At 35.0% G+C, this 20,151-nt stretch overlaps 1 protein-coding gene across 15 annotated transcripts in view; it reads left to right on the top strand.

The window, feature by feature from the left end:
- Nucleotides 1–20,151, top strand: part of HMBOX1 (homeobox containing 1) — a 135,804-nt gene that overhangs the window by 39,845 nt on the left and 75,808 nt on the right. For all 15 annotated transcript variants that reach the window (XR_004316405.1, XM_032470952.1, XM_006181229.3 and 12 more), the window contains exons 2-4: nt 2,229–2,308; nt 9,032–9,508; nt 17,311–17,396. Coding sequence is in view for 14 of the 15 variants with exons in the window: in XM_032470952.1 (XP_032326843.1) it covers nt 2,286–2,308; nt 9,032–9,508; nt 17,311–17,396 (586 nt within the window). In the remaining variant the exon portion in view is untranslated. The remainder of the gene's footprint in view (nt 1–2,228; nt 2,309–9,031; nt 9,509–17,310; nt 17,397–20,151) is intronic.

Genomic DNA, 20,151 nt, shown 5'->3' with positions numbered 1-20,151 from the left:
ATCTCTGCTGGGACTTCCGGGCAAGATGGTGGGCTGGTAGGACCAAGAACTCACCTCCTCTCATGATCACAACAAAACTACAACTTACTGCTAAAAACTATTGATGGGAAAGAACTGGAACCTTGTGGGGGAAAAAAAGGATCTTCTTCAAGTGGAAACATAAAGAGGAAACCATAAAGGGTTAGTAGGAGGAGCGTGGTTGTGATATAATCAGGCCCCCATACCTCCTGGGTGGGCGATCCACAAGTTGGAGAAAAAGTATATTGTAGAGGCCCTCCCACAGGAGTGAGAGTTCTGGGCCCCACGTTGGGATCCCCAGCCTGGGATTCCAGCACTGGGAGAGGAGGCCTCAAAGCATCTGGTTTTGAAGGCCAGCGGGGCTTAATTGCAGGAGCTCCACTGCACTGGGGGAAGCAGAGACTTCACTCTCTTGGGAAGCACACACAGTCTCACGTGTGCTGGGACTAAGGGAAGAGGCAATGATTTCATAGGAACCTGGGCCAGACCTGCCTGCTGGTTTTGGAGGACCTCCTAGGGAGCTGGGGGACGCTGTGGTTCACCCTGGGGACATAGAAGCTGGTGGTGGGCACAGTTTGGGACAACTGTCCTAAACTGACATGGGGAGAAAGTGCTACGTCCTTTAATGTATTTGTACTGTAATTCAACGAGAATGGAGTAGAGTCATGGAACATTAACAATCCCATGAGAGTAGAGAACCCTGATGTCCACAGCAGGGAGTGCTAAATTATATAAATAGCAGCTGCTCCGTAGATGTGTTTTGAACTTAAATGAATCAAAAAATCTGAAATCACACCACAGAATGTACAATTACTACTCTAAGTAATAATGAAACTACAAAGGAAGTGACATCTAAACTGACTATGGTTTAACGATGCTGGTGGCTGGAGTCAGTACATACAGAGGCAGAGATGGTGGCACAGCCTCTGACCACAGGCTGATTAGTCTCTAAGATTTCATAACATAGTTCCGTAGAGTTTGCCAATGACCTACTATTAATAATAGGGAAATGTGTATTTATTACAGGTTGTATAATTATTTTAGAATGGAAAAGCATAGGAAACATGTTGAGGGTAACATCAAAACCCACCATATATCCTGTATTAGACTATCATAGGATGCAAATGTGAACAGTTTCTAACTTTACCCTGTACATTTCACATGTATCATTAGTCACTGTTAGGCACTTTGGTCTTGCTTAATATAATTCAGTGCTGAATGTATATTTTAATGTGAAAATTTTTGACATCAACATTTTAAACTTTCATCTAATTTGTGATATTAACTTTGAGTTAATGGAAGTAGTTGCCTCTATAGATTGTGGTTTGAAACCGCTGCTAAGTTCAGTCAGTAATACGTGATCTTCAGCTCCCGAACTGTGAAGAGTAGATTTCATTTGTTAAGATCTATGTCTGAATTGAAAGGGGTCAGAGTGTCTGAATGGTGACTAAAGCAGTAAAATGCTAATCAGAAGATAAAAGTACTAAACTCAATCCATTATTAACTTACACTCCGTTCAGGGATCTAAATGCAACATGGGTATTGGTGTCTTTTTTAAATTGGTGGTAATAGTCCCTGCTGCTTGATAGTTCGTGAAGTGCTTCATCACCACCATTTTTAAAATGTTCTAAATTCTTGTAGCTTTTTGAAGTAGTTGTCTATTATCCCTGTTTTATAAATACAGAAATGGAGACTTAGAGAAATTAAGTCACTTGAGATTTGGCTAGCAGTAAAGTCAGTAATATACTTGGAACTTGACTGCAGAATATACACTACAGTTAAGACCATTAGCTGTAATCGTGCTGTGGTGTTTTTGGTTTGTTTGTTTGTTTATAGGATTCTACCTAAATGCACTGATATAATTGTGAACAAGTTATCTTGAGCGTCACTATAGTGTGTGTGTGTATATATATATATATATTCCATTGTATGTTTAAATCTGTTACTCTGAGTGGTGTCTGGGAATAGATTAAACTTCAGGGGTATGATTTTCATTACTTATTCCAAGCGAATAATTTTAAAAGCTATCAAAAGTATTTTTCTATTTTCAATATTTTCTTCAAACTAATGTTTCATTTAAAAAATTACAAAATAATTTTTAAAAACATGATTATCTGATGTTAACTGTTAATATCCTTAAGTTATATAATTAAAAATTTTATTCAATACTTAATTAAGAAGTATCTCTGAATTTTGTCTTTATTCTACAGAATGATAAGTAACGCTGATAATCTCTGGAAAGGATATTGATTCACCTCATGTAAAGTATGCTCAGTTCCTTTCCAGTGCTGTAAGTATCTAGTTGTTTTAATTTTTATCTTCTCAATTGTTCTAATAAAGTTAAGAAATAATTATGATTATGATCTAAAACTGACAGCAAGCATTTGTAGAGTTGAAAGAATTTTTTCATAATCATGTGGCAAGGAAAGAATTTTCAAATCTATCAGCTTTCTCTTTTACCATTTCTGTTTTCAGCTTTGAAGTCTAACATTAATTTTCAATTGAACATAAAATTACTAATTATTTTAAACTGCGTAATAGCCTAGAAACTTGTGAGACAGATGGCTAGTAGTAGATTCCTTGTGATGAGCAGAGTATTGGAAGTGTGTTACCTTCATACTGCGTTCTGTGTGCACACTGCTAAGCATCTTAGCCATTTTCCTTTACCTGCTGCGGGTGATAATGCAGTTAAGCCTATTAGCTAATGTAGTTGGTAGCCTTTCTTTGGAGTCGGGCAGAAAAATACAAATTGAGATAGTGGTATTATGTTGAGAGTTTTTTGTGTGTGTGATTGTGCTAGTTCATTTAAATACGCCTCTGAACAAAAGTATTCCAGGAATTTCGGATATTAGAGAAGATAAAGCATCTGTTAGCTCACTGAGTGCATCTTTAGTCTGCTGCAGAGTGTCTTTAGCATAAGTATTTTCTAAAATTTGGTGCAGTGTACGTTTCAGTTAAATTCCTTCTATTTTGTGACCGTTCTATAATGCAGTAAGTAGACATTGAGATAGGTTTTTCTTGTTACTTAGATTTTTCATTAAAAATTTTTCCCCCTCCCATTGACTTTGTCATGAATAGTCTCTGGAATAGGCCAAGTGGTGTGAACAGTAAACTGCATTGCTGCTAAGTGGCTGTGTCCTTGGGAAGACACAGCCTTGCTTTGGGCCTGAGTTTCCCCTTTAAAAAAAAAAATTTCTTTGTTAATCACTGCTCTCAATAACCGTTAGAATGTAAGCATCATAAGGTCAGGAATTTTTGCCTGGTTTGGTCCTTGTTGCATCCTCACTGCCTGGTGCATGATCTGACACGTAGGGGTCACTCAGTAAATGTTAGTTGAGTGATTCTTGTCTAAATGGTCTCCCATTCTCTAACTCCACACCTAAATTATATCTCCCTGTATGTTTTTACTTGGAGTTTTTTTTCCCCAAATGTGTGTAAGGCATCTGTAATTTTAAAATCTCAATCTTAATTAGTGTTAATTTTAAAATAACTGTTAAAGAATGACTGTAAATTGAATATTATTCTGTTTTTCTCAGTCCTTTTATTATAAGAACATTTTTGTACTATTATCTGTAGTCATAGCCTCTGTTCTTTTGCATTAGTTCTTCCATTGGTTTGAATTATAGAATCATTTTACCATATTGTCAAGCTCAGTCCCCAGCAAATCTTCCTTTTTTACTTATTCTCATTTCTTGTCATTTTCTTCTTTTAAAACTGCTTTGATGGTAATAATAATTGTGAGAGTAATGTGCCATAAATAGTAAAAAGGGACTTAGTACATCTTTAGTTGATTAATATGATTGACTATAGTCAATCATATATTAAACCATCATGCAGTAAATACTATGTATGAAAAACAAAACTAAAATATGACTGGACTATATTTTGCTTAATCATTCTAGATAAAAAGATAAAGACAGCAGAATCAAGCTAAAGAAAATGCTGTGTTATCCAATAAGATCTTATTAACTATTGATGCTTTACAAGTAAGATCAAGTAAGATAGTTGTATCATTTATGCGCAGATGATTTCAAGATTAATCATTTGTGAATGCTTTAACTTTCTTTGCTCTACATGTTTGTAGAATTTAGTTTAAGAAAGTATGTTCTGAACCTCATGCCTTATCCAAGTAGGGTTTACATATCCAACTAGGGATAAAATTTATTGCAAAAATAGGTTTAGTGTTATGGTCTAATAGTATGGTCTTTTAGAATGTCAGTTTCTGAACTGAGCCATGATTCCAGAATTTAATTGTTCTTTTATGCTTTAAACATTGTCTGTGTTATTACAATGTCAGAATTCTTCTCACGTCATTTTCAATTATTGTTGGCCTGAGTCTGCTTTCAGATTAGTAATTTAAAGTGAAAGATGTTCCTTATCCTGTGAACGGTTCTTATGCTACATAGGAAAATTAATTCAGTTCTTACATGTTATCTTTTTCTGTTATAAAAGGATTGCTGATATCATGGACTTAGATGACCTTTGTAGGTCAGTATTGCCATAATTTCATGATTATGTGCTTAAACTAGGTAAATTAGAAGAAATAAAGTTCGGAAATGACAGTATGTGTGCCTTTGTTTATGGTAATGCACACTGGAATATTCTACATATCCAAGAAAGCTTCTAATCTTGGCATTTTTCTCAGTAAAATATTGTACCTTCAGTGTCATATGTGTGATTTGATCCTGCTCAGTGTGTCATTATTCTGCTCTATAGCAGTTAAACATTTTGTATAGCAACTGTAGATCTTTTTACTTTAGGTGTATCTTTTTGTTAGGGACTGCTCTTGGTACAAAGCACAGACTTCTGATTTAAACAAGGTGAAGCATAAAGGGAAGTTTGTGCTCATATTTAACAGTGCAGCAAGAAAGCAGGAATGTAGTAGGGGCTTAGGAATTACTAGAATAAGGGAGGTGAACACTGGAGCTTTCTCCTTTGCTCTGCATTTCTTAGTATACCTGCTTTATTTCCCTACAAACTAGCTTCTCCTACATGGTGAGGAGTAACCAGAGAAACATCTTCCCGCAACTGAGCACAGCAGTAGTGACTGTCCATCTTCCTGCTAGTCTCACCTGAATATTTTGAGGAGAGCAAGGCTTGGCTTCCTTGTGTGCCCACCCCGTTGGCAAGAAGGTGGGGTATTATGAGTGGCAGCCCCAAGAACACGTGGTTGGAAACAATGAGGCATTCAGACAAAATAATACGTGCCCCTTTGTTATCTATTTTTAAGACTTTTGGATTAAAAGTGGTTCCCATAGTCAGTGATTCTGAAACAACATGAAATATTACATTGTTTCAGAGACTATAGAATCTTTAGTTTTGATAATTCTAATACAAGCTTTAGGATGGATACTTTTCAATTAACAGGTTAAATTCATGTAATTTATTTTAGTCTTATGCTAATATACAGAGTGCTTCTGCATACAAAGAGAGGTTTGAAGAGTTATATACAGAATATTATCTACTATCTCCTCTCATATAAATGGGATAGGAAAATATCATGATTGATTTTTTTTGTCTGTATAATAAAACAGTTCTTGAAATCTCATATCTAAAGTAAGGTCAGTTTATGAAGTATTTTCAAAGTATGAAAACTGAAGTAAGCAGTGGGTAGCTGTACTTCAATTTTGAGGGGAAAGAATAATGTATAGGAACGTGAATTTACCCAATCAAAAAATTAAGGGGTAAATTATTTGGATTACTAAAGAGATTTGGCAGTTGCTTTTAAAAAGAACTTCCTAGGATTAAGAATTAATATGTTACTAAACACTTGATAGAAAAGACCAAGGGCTGAGGGTTAAGATAGAAACTAAAGTGTCAAGTATCTCTTATAAGCCATTAGGAAAATGTTTATGCAACTTTTTCAACAAACTTGAAGCATGATATACCTACTGAAAAATGTACAAGTCAGAAGTGTACAACTTGGTGAATGTTCACTGCTTATGCCGCCTGTGTAACACGACTAGCATAGAACAGAATGTTACCAACACTGCAGAGCATTTCCATAATAGATCATTTATGATAAGCAAGGTGCGCTGTTGTTTTTAGATCGGTCAGGAGAAAAAGTAAATGAGCTACTTTATTGAAAGCTGCTGCTTCTCTCTCAACCAGATGATGATATATTACGGGGATATACGAAGCAAAAAAGAAAATTAGTAGAGTACCATTGTAATAGCCAAAGATTTGGAGTAGCTGGTAATGGTCCAAGTGTCCAAAATAGAATGGCTAACACAAACCTTTGGTATATTCCTACAATGAAGTACTATTCAGCAATAAAAAGGAATAAACTGCTGATACACACACAACATCTTAGATGAATCTAAAAAACTTTATGCTGAAAGAAGCCTTACACAAAAGAGTACACAGAAATTCCATTTATATGAAATTCTAGAACAGGCCAAACTAATCTGTGGTAGGAAAAAATCTGAGCAATGGTTGCCTCTGAGGGCAAAGGACAGGGATTGACCGACCAGGAAGGGGCATGAGGAGACTTCCTGGGGGATGGTCAGATTCTGTCTTCATACGGACTTGAATTTCATGGGTATATGTACTTTCTCAAAACTCGTGTCATAGAATGGTAAACATAAGATTTGCATATTTTATTTTATGTACATTTTACCTCAGAAAAAATACCTGAATGAATACTGAGCTCTAGTTAATGATATACATGTGGAAATATTTAGAGGAAAGTGTACAGGTATCTGTAACTCAGTTTGAAATGCATCCAAAAATGAGATGAATAGAGGGATCGATGCTGAGGGAATGGATAGATATGTGATAAAGCAAGAAAATGTTAATGGTAAAATATAGGTGATTAGTGTATGAGATGGGCATTCACTGTAAATTTATTTCAACTTTTCTGTATGTTTAAAATTTTTCATTATAAAATCTTGGAGAGGAAAGACTAGGCAATCAGGAAAGAATGTAATAATCATGAAAACAGAACTTTTATGATGAATAGCTTGTCACAAATGAGTATTGGAAGAGAGAAAATGTGTATAGGTGTAAGTCAGGTACTGTGGCCTGTGGGCACGGATCACCTGCAGCATGTTATTTTAGGTCCCCAAATGTATTTGTTTTCATTTTTAATGAACTTTCCTCTAAAACTAGAACTATTTCACATGAAAATTACAGATTTCTGCATGCTTATTTGTAAAAGGACTTGGAAGACGAAACAATCATTGGGATAGAGTAGAGAACCCAAAGGTAGATACAGATTTGTGTGGAAATTTTGTATATGGTAATGGTGGCATTTCAGACCAGAGAAGAGATATTTTACTCAATAAAGTCTTTATGTTAGACAAACAGGCTATCCAATTGGGAAAAAATAAAGCTCAAATTCTTTCACACTCATTAAGTAAATATAAATTCTAGATGAAGCAAAGATTTTAAGTATTAAAAGTGTTACTAGAATGCCTAGTCCATCAGTAGAGTGGTTTTATCTAAATGGTTTAAACTTAAAAAAGGACAGAAGCCTATGTTCCATATCATATGATTCCAGTAAGTCCTGCCATATATTGGAAATCAGAATGAGGTATGCTTTTGGGTCAGTAAGACCTAGGTTTAAATTTTTTTTCCATATCTTAACCAGACTTTTTTGCATGATACACAACCATCGTGTGCCTTAGTTTCCTCAACAATCAATCAATATAAAATTTTAAAAAATTAACAGAGAGGTGTGTTGTGAAGAACTAAGATTACATTACATGAAACTCTTGCCCAATGCTTGCGTAGCAGTGAATGTTCAATAAATTTTTATATATAGAAATAAAGAAATAAATCTCCAACAGCTTAGGGGAACTGGCCCAGAGTAGATGTTTACATGTAAAGGATGACAAAATTCTTTAACATTTATTTCCATCAGCAAACACTTAACTGAGAGCCTACTGATTGCCCTGTAACCTATTTAGCACTAAAACTATAAAAATAAAAATAGAAGAAATTACCGCTTTAAAGAAACCTTAAGAAAGTCAGGTTTCATAAGAAAGGAATTCAGACAGTGAGAATTTTTATGATATTTGACAACTTCCTTAAATATTGTTATTGACTCTCAGATATTTTCTGGTGTGCTACAGCATCTTGTGTTAGTTAAAGGAAGCATAATGTAGAAGCAATTTCCTAAGAAAAATGAATAGTTCAGTTTGGCCACAACCACGAAAGATCCATTCCTTGGGATAACTTAAGGGAGAATGCATTACAGAGATGAAATACTCATGAAATTGCTAAGTGGTGGGTGAAATGGTGCTTAATAAGTTTTTTATGTGCCTCTCTTACTTTTCCATTTAAATATTTTTACTGGTTATTAGTATTTACTTGGGCTGAGCTTGCCAAGTTGTTTGTCTACACTAAATAAAGTTAGAGTTCCTACATTAGTTTGGTTGAGAAAACAAAATAATACGAACTATTTTTTTCTGCAACTTCCCATTAATACTCCAGTGTAGAATGATAAAAAATTGGAGATTCAGGAAACACCTGTGAGTAATCACATAGCCTAGTCTTAATACTGTTTGTACCTTAACTGTTGTTTTAGTAGTATTGCCGTAACTGAAATTTTGGTTCAGATATTTACCAAATTGGGGAAAATGTAAATTGTATGCCATATGAAATTGGGTTTTATGTTATACCTAATGTCCATCTGCTAATAAATTCAATGTCTTATACCAATCCATTTGCTGTGATAGAAACATTCCAGCACAGAGTATTGATAATTATTGTTACTGTAATATAACAAAGCCTTAATCATTTGCGGTAAAGACGTTGATACAGAAATACTGCATCTTCTAGGGGAGGGTACAGCACAGTGGTAGAGCATGTGCTTAGCATGCACAAGGTCCTGGGTTCAATCCCTAGCACCTCCATTAAAAAATAAATAAATAAAAACCTAATTACTCCCCCCAAAAAGATTAAAAACAAAAAAGAAATATTGCATCTTGTGCTGCGCGTTCTCCATACAGCATGATATACTCTTCGGCAGGTGTTGTAAATAAGGGACCTTTTTTTTTTTTCTTCCCAGTTTGCTGGAAACCATGTCTCACTATACAGATGAGCCCAGATTTACCATAGAGCAGATAGATCTGCTTCAGCGCCTTCGGCGAACCGGAATGACCAAGCACGAAATTCTCCACGCCCTCGAAACTTTGGACCGTCTCGATCAAGAGCATAGCGACAAGTTTGGAAGAAGGTCCAGCTACGGAGGAGGTTCATGTGGGAATAGTACCAGCAATGTTCCGGCATCTTCCTCCACAGCTACAGCTTCCACACAGACTCAGCATTCGGGAATGTCCCCATCACCCAGCAACAGCTATGACACCTCCCCACAGCCTTGTACTACCAACCAGAATGGGAGGGAGAGTAATGAGCGATTACCCACATCCAATGGGAAGATGTCACCCACTCGCTACCATGCAAACAGCATGGGTCAGAGGTCATACAGCTTTGAAGCCTCAGAAGAGGACCTAGATGTAGATGATAAAGTGGAGGAATTAATGAGGTTAGTTCCTTTCTCATTCAGAGTCCTCCAAATGTCTCTGTTCTTAGACTGGCTTTGAGTAATAAATCTGTACTTCAGCTATTTACCTGTAAGAACTGTGATTTCCCTCTTCCCCTTTGATGATAAGAGAAAAAAAATTTTAATTTTATAGTTCTAATTCAGATTTTCTTTTTTCTGCTTAAGCTCTTTTTTCTGCTTTGATAACTCTTTTCCATTCTCTCTGTTATCAAAGTAAAGGTTGGCCTTCTGTTTATGGCTCTAATTGCTGACATCTGAATTTTCTCAATTGCTAACACATTCTAATCCTTCAATCCATTGTAAGCACTTTTTTTTGAGAGGGTGATTTTATCATGATATAGAATATGTATACTCTTAATTTTTACCTCCAACATGCCAATCAACAAAATATAATATGAAATGCAGTGTTCTTAAGAAAAATAGACGTGGTTTTCTACCCCTAAGAAGCTAAAGTTGTAATTTTAGCAATAGATGCCATATATATATATATATATATATATATATATATATTCATTCACACACAAATTTAATGTTATCTATTACAAGGTAAGTGTATATACTTAGATTTTGAAACAGTGAGAAAAGAAGTCCACTTTGAATGGAGGCAGTTAGGAAAGTCTTCCCACTGGACCTGGACACTTTGAAGGCAGAACCAGTGTGTTTCCAAATTGTTCTGTCTGCAGGATCTAGAACTGTCCTTGGCACATGTTAAGGGCTTAGTATGTCAAGTGAATAGATGAATTTGAGCTAAACTTTAAAGGATAGCTTCTGTTTTGAAATACGAGAACTTTATTCAAAGTTGAGGGAATAGTAAAAGATAGAAAAGGCAAGGCATATTTAGTCTTATAAAGATTGCAGGTTGGCTATACTATGGTGATAAGAATAGTATATAAGGAGGCAGTACAGGTTTTGGGAAGATTTGAGTTGCATATCAATAATTTATGTTTAACTTGGTGGAAATTAAAGGAGTTTTTACAAGTCTGTAGGAAAGAGACAATAAAAGCATTGTTTTCGGTAGATGATCACTACTGTAGTGTGGAGGAGAGCCTGTGGATGGATTAGTTACAGTAGATATGAAAGAAGCTGTAGCAGGAATTTGTCAGAAATAAAATTAAAACCTATAATTATAAGTTGTAGTTCTTCCATAAAATTTTAGAACTTGAAGATAATACAATGGTGACTTCGTATTGCCATGTATAAAAGAGCCATCCTATAGTATCACAAGGGTAAAATGTCTTTTAAACAGACTGTTCTGAATTTACTTTTAGGGTGAAACTGCTGAATAGGGAATTCTAGGCTAAATGGACTGTTGTATCTAGATTCCACTGTAATTCCTGTAATGAATAGTTTAATAGAGCGGCCAGAGGACCCTATTATTTAAGCTTTTGAAACTTAAAAACAGAAGAGATCAACTTGGCCTTTAATTCATTTTCACTTGCTAAAACAACTGGCCGAAGTTTAGATGTTCCTTTTGAATATAATATATATATCACTGTCAAGATTAAGAGAGAGAACCATCTTTAGTAATTAAAATATAGGGAGATTAACTTTTAATTATCCTGGGAAGAGAGGATATCAGTGATAAACTTTGTAAGGATACTGTCCTGTTTTTGTTATTGTTGCTGTCGTGAATCAGTTTTAATATGCTTTTAAAATAACACTTAATCCCCAAATGTATTTTAGACTAAGTTTGGGAAAACTTTCTTTTTAACAAAAGCCTCTGGAAGATTGTTCAGAGTCTAAAACTTGACGGTAAGGATTGAAAACCTTGACTATTAGCTCTTAGGTTGTCGTAATGTTATAATTTAACTATGTCCTCAAAATAAACAGAAAATCTATTTCGCAAGGACTAGGATTTGTAGTTAAATTCAACAATTAGACATATTCACATTCCATCATTAAAGACGTATTTGTTCATAATTATGATCAGTGTTTAATTTACATACTCCCCCTTCTTGCATGGGTAGGATACTTCATGGCTTCTTTCTTAGAACTGCTCCTGTGGTGTCCTCTAATCACTCAGGGGTCTCACTGAATCTCTGGCTCTCTTGTGGTCCTCTGCCATTGTGCCCTCACCCACACTGGCACTCCCCCTCTGTATTTAGCTCTCTTTTTCTCAAGTTTGCAAAAGATAACAATCCTTAGGTTTGAGAGGGAAGTTTATTGCGTGACTGTTCTCACTTTTAACCATTACAGCCATGCTGTGTGTGGGGTAGAGCAGAGAAATTGAGATTCTCAAAAATTAAATAATTGACCCAAGAAAATTTAAATATTAAGTGACAGTGCAGAATTCTAACCGATGTGTTTATTACTAGTATTTCTATTGCTGGTATCTGTTGCCTCTGTAAATTTTTTCATATCTGAAGATTTCAGAAAAATTTAACAAATGGTGGTTAATGTAACTCAAGACAAAATGTGAAAGCCTTAATGGACTTGTCCTCTACTCTCCCCACCACATGATATTTGCTACTTCAAATTAATCACTTCACTAGGCAAATGAATTTCTATTTGGTAGAATGTTAGAGAAAGTTTTGAGCAATGGATCTTTCTGAGTATCATGTGCCCACGTAGGGCTACACTGCACTTTCCCCACTCAACACTTTGGTGATATAGTGGGTTGGATTTGGTGATCTCCAGGTGGGGAGATGGGTACCTAAATGCATTTCTGCCTCCTTTTCTACCCATATCAAATATCATCTCTTGCATGCTCACATTCCCCAACTTCCAGAGCACTCAACCATAAGGTATTTTTCAAATCTCATAACCCATTAGGTCCACAAACTTAACTCCTAATAATTTCAAGATGCACAAAGGAGGTTTGGTTTTTGTTTTTTGTAGGACTTGATTAAGTTGTAACTGTACACATGATCAGCTTCTTAAGAATCAGAAAGAAAGTAACTGCTACTTTTTCTACTTTTGAATTGATCAGGGTTAAAAAATGAAAGTGAAACTAGAATGTGAATGCTTAGCAAATTGTTGCATATAAAATTTTACGAAGGACTTTAAAGCCAAAAGCTAGAATGAAGACCCATTTTACATATTATTTTTAAATGCATGTATTAGTATATATGTTTATATGTAGGTATCTCTGTACATCTGCTAACATAATAGTGTATATCTATTAAAGTTTATCTGTCCCATTGTGTACAAATAAAATAATTGAAATGAGGCTTATCAGAATTGATGAACAATCCCATATAAAAGATGTTGTTCTTAGCTACCCATGTACTGAATTTCATGAGTGTTTAGTTAGTATTTTATATAAGACTCAGACTTTCTTCCAAGTTGGTTATCTGTATGTCTAATAATAGCTTATTTACTTGTGTAGGTAGGTATTTATTTTCTATAGGAGATAATACTCAGTGACTATGTTGTTTCCACATATAGAGTAGCTTTTGTTTTAACATTATTTTTTAAAATTCTAAATAATGCTCTGTTTATCTCCATGGGTAGAAATTAAAGGGAGCAGGTTTTTATTCATATGTGAAAGAATTTGTGTGTAATTATATTCTTCCACATGTGAAGTAGTCTGTCTTGGTAGGGACGCTCCATCTCTGGAAGTCTTTGAGGTAGATGGCTACCTTTAAGGGTTCGTAAAGAATGTGTCGTTTATATCAGCTAAGAGAATAGGGAAGGTCTTAAAGCATACCACTTTAAACACTCAGTCTTTAATAGCCTTTGTTTGAGAAAAGGAAGCGCACCATTTTGAGCTAGCATAAATAACTTGTTTCCATTCTGATTTGAGAAGCTTAAACATACTTGAGATTCAGAATTTAGAGCTGTTTTATATATTTTCTAAATCAGGTTTTCCCTTTTACAACCTTTTATCTTCAAATACAGATTTGTTCATTCATGGCACAAATTAAGCTCTATTATATGCAAACCCTGTGATGAATAAGACACAGTTTCTGTGCTAGAGGACTTTGCAGACTAGTAGGAGACAGAAGACCAGAGCAGAAACAATGTAATACAGAACAGTATGTAATGAATTAGCATGTGAGTTGTGTAATTGAAATAAAGTTAGCTATTGGAAGAAAAGGTCTTTTTCAGCTCTGAGAATCAGGGACAACTTCTCTGAATAGATGGCATTATTATTGTTTTAAGATGTCTTTAAAAAGGGTGATTCCACAAAGAAGCATTACTGATTAATTCATCCAAATATTAAGAAAGCTCTGTAGGCAGCAGTGGGAAGTTTAACAAGTTAAAGAAATATTGGCAATGGAGGGTGGAAAGGAAGAATTTTATCCTTGTGTTATAAGTCACTCTGATAGATCATTCCAGATGGCTGTGTTTTGGAAAAGGTAGGAGGAAGAGATGACATGGACTTTAAGTGGTTAAATGCAAAGAGAGTGGTAGCTTATCTTGGAAGTAAACTACAGAATCAAAGAAAGGTCAGCCTACACTTCACTCTAACTCCATAAAACTAGAGGAGTAGAAATCATGAGTGAGATTTTTTTATAAGAGAAGGGAGGAAAAGTGGATTTATTCTTTTTAAAGAGGATGTTGCGGGGAGGGTATAACTCCGTGGTGGGGTGTGTGTTTAGCATACATGAGGTCCTAGGTTCAATTCCCAGAACCTCTGTTAAAAAATAAATAAATATACCTAATTACTTCCCTCCCAAAAAATAAAAATAAAGTGCAGTGAAAAAAAAAAAGGATGTCAGATTTTAGGTGAAGAGAGGAAGTAAGATATAGGAGATGAGAGAGTTAGATTTGGAGTAAACAAAGGAGTTTTCACACCAATAAATTGGCAATTTCATGGGATACAAGTGGACAGTAGGTGAGGCAGGTCACTGAAGAATGGAAGTGTTTGAAATACATAAAAGAATTGGACACAATGAAAGTTGAATGCTGTTACTATTTTGAAAATACCTAGTGAAACCAACTAAATGACACATCACTCGTGTCTAAACTGACTTTGTAGAAATCTTTTTGTTGTGCCTTAAAATACACAATGCAGATATTTACTTCAGTCTTATCTAGTTATAGCAGGTCATTTGTTTCTTCTTTTCCTGGGATTCTTTCTGGGGTTTTATAAAGTAATAGTCATTGTTTATGTAGTGCTTGTACAATTTCAAAAAGTTGAAAAAACTTTAAATTTTATATATTATATACACACACACATTTAATATTAAATTTCATTTATATTTAACATCAGTGCTTGGAGAAGGAAAAGGTTTGTGATGGGGGAGGGTGTCTTAATGTTCTCATTTTACTGGGTGATGAAACTAGCTTTATTAAATGACTTGCCCAAGCACACTATTATCTTTTAAGTCTTATTATTTTTTTTTTCAATTTGAAAAAGCTTCTCTGTGGGAAAGCAATTGAGTGAAGAGGTATTGTTTTTATTTTTTAAACTCACTGTGGATACTTAGAAACTTGCCAGGTATCTGAAGGTTTAGTCTGTGAGAGAGGGTAAGTGAATGGCTGCTATCTTGCAGACTTTTTGGGGTTCCTTCACCTTGCCGTGGTCCTTGATAGTATCATACTGCACGGCTGTGAATAATTCACAGACTGGTTATGCCCTATTGGAATAATTGAGTGTTAGCTCCTCTTCATGACTTAGTCTCTACTCTAGGTGAAATTGATTTTAAATAAATTGATTTAAATTCCAGTTTAAGTCAGTAGTCAAGAAAATACCATTTAATCATTTTCCCCACAAAAGTACATTTTTATATAACCCTAACAGATACTCTTTTAAACTCAGTTTTCATTTTCCTAGAATAGCTTTCTATACATCGAAATGCAATGCTTTATTTAAATTCTTTCAGGTTAATTTTGTAGCTGTATCAGAAACCAAATGACTTGTTTTATTTACATAAGCCAATTGAAATAGGTTTTGCTGAAGTTATCTCTTGCTCTACTGATTTTTGATGGTCATTTGAGAGCCATTTGGTAATGTAGACAGTTTTTTTGTTTGACTTTGAAATGTATTTATTTGTGCCTTTTTCTTTCAGATACACAATTCTAAAATTGTGTGTGAGAATGCATATTTTTCAAAGAAGTATTTCATATACAAGTAAGCATTTTGGAAGGAATCTAATTAGTATCTAGATCAGAATGTAGACCAGTGTGAGAAGATTTAAATATTGGATTAGGAAGCTGACTCTTTTCTTCCTTTGGGAATCTTTTTGATTAGGTTTTCCAGCCAGTAGTTCAGGAGTGTAGTGTAGAGCTCCAGGCTGGAAACTGTCCCACTACAGCGTCTCTGCTCTCTTCCAGAGTTCCTGAAAGGGAGCACAGATTTCACCAACGTAGTGTGTATGTCCTTCTCAGCAAAGGACTGAAATATCTGCTCCGAGTGAAGTCACAGCTGATTCTTTGGGGACAGAATTCTTTCATTGCTCCAAATAATCTGTAGAGAGATTTGAGCTCCTATAAGGAGTTTGTGGATTATTCACAAAACGGTTTGTAAAGATTTCACAATCCCTTTGTCTCAGATCAGGGGTTCACAGACATTTTCTGTAAAGGGTTAGGTGGAAAACATTTTAGACTTTGTGGCCAAGAGGCAAAATTGAGGATATAATAGATATAATATAAGAGAGAAAGCAAATGGTCACAGATTTTTATTGGCAAAATTCAATATAGAATAATAATGAATAATTGAATACAAGTTTTTAAATACAGTCCTACTGCTGAGAAAAATGGAATTGAGGGGGAGGGGATAATATTTTGCTTAATTTTTGTTCAAAGTTAATGTTCCCTGTCATCAGATTAATTGTGAATGTTCACCTGTGAAGGCTCATAGGTTGTATAAAAGCCGATGGGAGGCCAGATTTAGTCCGTGGGGCCGTAGTTTGCTGACCTCCCTGTATTAGATCATAAGTTACCGCTTATGCTGTTACTTTTGAGCTTGAACAAAATTCCATTTAAGTAATCATTTTGAATGTTCAAAGAGAAATTGGTCAGTTTTAAGGCTTTAAGTTTAATTTTTACTGAAGTATTCTGTTTGTTCTGGTGTCTATACAGCAGTCCTGGCCTTCACTGTCATTCTAATGAATGTCTAGTCTTTTGAGAATTTGTGGAATTTTTAAATAAGTAAAAACTTATAAGATGTCTTAATGAAGGAAAAATTAGGTCTATCCCAAGGACACATAATATAGTGTAGTTTTAAGAGTTAAGTATCCTGTATATTACATGTATTAGAAAATTAATATATCTTTTATATTAAAATTTTACATTTTGTTTAAATTTGCTTAAATTTTTTTTGTTTATACAGGAAAAAGAAGGCAAAGTAAAAGGCAAAAGCCTTTTTTAGGATGGCTAATGTTTTAGCAGTTGTGAGAATGATGATTTCTATTCCTTTAACAAAGGTTTTACAAATGAACGGAACGTTATTTATGCAGTTGCATAGTTAACATGCGAACCCATAGTCTACTCACAACTGATTTTTGTTGTTGTTGTTGCTTTTTATTTTTCTAGGATTTCTGTCTGTGTAAGATAAATTCATTACCCAGTAATGAAACTTTGTATATACCATATGGCAGCCTTGTTCCTAATGTGAATTATACACAGCATGCGATTAACCATCCTCTGGTATGAGACTTATATCTACTGTGGCATTCACTAAAGCGTCTGTCTGGTGTGATGTTTTAGGACTTGAATATTTGGTGTTTCTTGGTTTGTTTTAATTTCATATTTTCACACAAGCTCAGTCTGTTTACCTTTATTTTTGTGTCCTTTCTTTCTGTGTTCTCCCCACCTCTCTGCTTCACCTTTCTTAGCAAAGATGAGGATTTCTACCTTCAACATACATTGTTGGTCTTGTCTTCTGTTTTTGTTAGGAGGGACAGCAGTGTGATAAAAGAGGAAATCAAAGCCTTTCTTGCCAATCGGAGGATTTCCCAAGCAGTTGTTGCACAGGTAACAGGTAAGAGCTGAAGAGCCCTTTATTCTGGAATCTTGTCTAGTCTCTGCCTTCTGGTGCAGATGTTGGAATATTGCTTGCATTTCTGCATTGCAGTGCAGATCTGTCAACTTAGGCATAATAATGTATGCCTGTGATTTAAAACCCATTGTCTCCGATATCTTGGAACTTCTCCAGTGATTTTTTTTTCCACTTGTGCTAGTAAATTTTATAGCATTTGTAATAAGCACAAAATTTCCTATTTTATGGCTAAAAAAGGATTCTTTGGTTTTCTTGTAATTGTGACAGAGCTCATGACACATGCACATCCAGCTGCTATCTACATTTCATATTTTTAAAAGCTTCACAGTCCTCCAGATCTAACCCCTGATTTTTTTTTTTACCAATTAAAAAATGATTCATGAGAGTAAAGGAAGTTTTTTTTTTTTTTTTAAACCACTTTTCTGTATGTGAAAGCTTTCCTCAAACCATTAATGAGAAGATAAAAATTACCATCGTCTTCTCTTTGGTCTTTATATCCCATCCCATTACCCACCCCATTGCAGCCCCATCCTAAGTATGTGGTGTATATGTGTCATTCTCTATTTAGATTGCATTTTTATGATGTTCTTAAATTTGGGGGTAGCATGTCTTTTCTTTGTTGGTCTGTAGTCTTCCTTTCTTGGATATCAGTGATTTGTAATGCCTTAATAAAATCAACTATGCCTTAGTCATTACAGGAACCAGAAACTTTTAACTGTATGTTGTAGTTGATACGTTGTTGTATGTTTTACATTGATAGATATGAAAATTAACTTATTCCTCTCCCTTTTTTTTTTAACATACCGCTAGCAGCTATTCAGTGAGTTTGGGCTTTTTAGCCTTTGCACCTCAGTTTCTTATGTCTACAATGAATGGTTGGATCTGATCTAAAACAGTACCTTCCAATTTTAAGATAGTATTTCTAGTTCTCTAGACATTGATACATATTGAAGCTAATTTACCTAAAAAGTTGTTATTGACTGTTATTTGGTTAAAAATGAAACTTGAGATTTCGGAAGTCTTAACTTTCATACCAAGGATCTAAGGTCAGCCAATCTTAATGTGTGTGTAACATATTACACTAGTAATGTATTTTTATAAATGACAGTTCTGTTCATGGTTAAAAAAAAAAACAAAACTCTAATTAAAGGCATATCCTTTCGTATAGGAATCTTAAAAGAAATTTAATTTTTGTAATCTTCAGGTGTTTTTCAGTAGCTTATTTAAAATAAATTGTTACCTTTATCTTCAAGGATTAAGTTATGATGCTGAGGGCACTGTGAGGACAAGTTAAGTGGGTTTTATGAAGACCCACTGGTGTGCACAGTGGAAAAATGGAGCATTCATTGTCCTTCAGGACTTTTACTTCAACCCCCAAGATTAGAAGGAATTATATCTTCTAGTTTGCCAGCCTAAAAAAAAAGACGAAATTGTAGTGTTATAAACAGTATTATAAAGTTAATATTGCCTAAGTGGGAATATTTCTGAATATCTTTAATACCCTGAATCTTGAATCATCTTGGACTTTTAAAATTGCAGCTTTTGAAACCCACCCGACATTGATGGAAGTTGTAATGCCTTTAAAAGGAATTTCTTAGATATATCTAAAGCATTAGCTGTACCATACATCAAATACTGCCTTTCTGGAAAGGGAAATTCGAAGATTTTTTTTAGCATCTTGCTACTTAAAATGCAGTCCATATAAGAACAGTATTGGGAGCTTGTCAAAAATGTAAAGATACAGAGTATCACCCTAAACCTACTGTATCAGAATTCACATTTTTAAACATCCCCAGGTAATTTGGGTTTGAGACGTGCTATTCTAGGAGACTGGTAAGCTTTCCTGATATAAACTTCAATGGATTGACGTTGTCTAACATTACCCTAGTCAGTGATAGATATCTTGACGCCGTCTCCTGTTTTTAAAAACAAGAGTTGAAATTTTACAAATGTTTTATCTGTTACGTCACATGAACCTTCCTTTTGCTGCTGTAATCATAGGATTTGGCACTGCTGAAAACTTCTTCCCTGCAGCTCTGCCTCACTCAGCTTACTCTTCCTCCTCTTCACTCATAGTCTACACGCTTGGGTTCATTTTCCCTTGATCAGATATCTTTGATGGTTCTCTGTTGTCTGGAAAATGAAACTCTTTCTCATCTACCAGCCTTTTATTTGCTTCCATCTCCTATTCAGTACATTCCCTAACTGGATTCAACTTCTCTCTATTTCCTGTATTCTGCTCACCTGGACGCTCACAGCCTAGCCTTCACCTCACCTTGGTCTTACTGATTCTTGTTTATCAACATTGCCTCAGTTATTAGCCTGATTCTGACTTCTTTGATCACTTTAGCCCATGTAGACCTCTCTTTTTTTCTGAAATTAAGTACACTTAGTTCACTACCCTGAGATACTAAACCTCGTGCCAGTTCTGCATTTTGGAGTATTGTTCTTTAAAAGCAGAGATCTTTCTTACGCATTCTCAGAGTCTAGCGTTGCACATGCTCTCTGAAGATCTCATGTTTACCTAGAAAGGGAGTATTGGTGAAGCCAACACAAGCTGTACATGTGAAAACTGATCCAATATGACTGTCCAGTGATGTTCCCCTTCTAGAAATACATATTTACTCAACAAATGCTGCATGAATTTCTGCCCTTAAGGAACTTACATTTTTCTTTTATCTACTTTAATTCAGTTATTTACATAAGGCAGGGGAGTGAGGATGATTTATAATCAGAT

Source organism: Camelus ferus, chromosome 31 (genome assembly GCF_009834535.1).
Source record: "Camelus ferus isolate YT-003-E chromosome 31, BCGSAC_Cfer_1.0, whole genome shotgun sequence".
Taxonomy (NCBI): Eukaryota; Metazoa; Chordata; class Mammalia; order Artiodactyla; family Camelidae; genus Camelus; species Camelus ferus.
The sequence above is the reverse complement of the archived record's forward strand: the minus strand, read 5'-3'. Positions and strand labels throughout refer to the sequence as shown.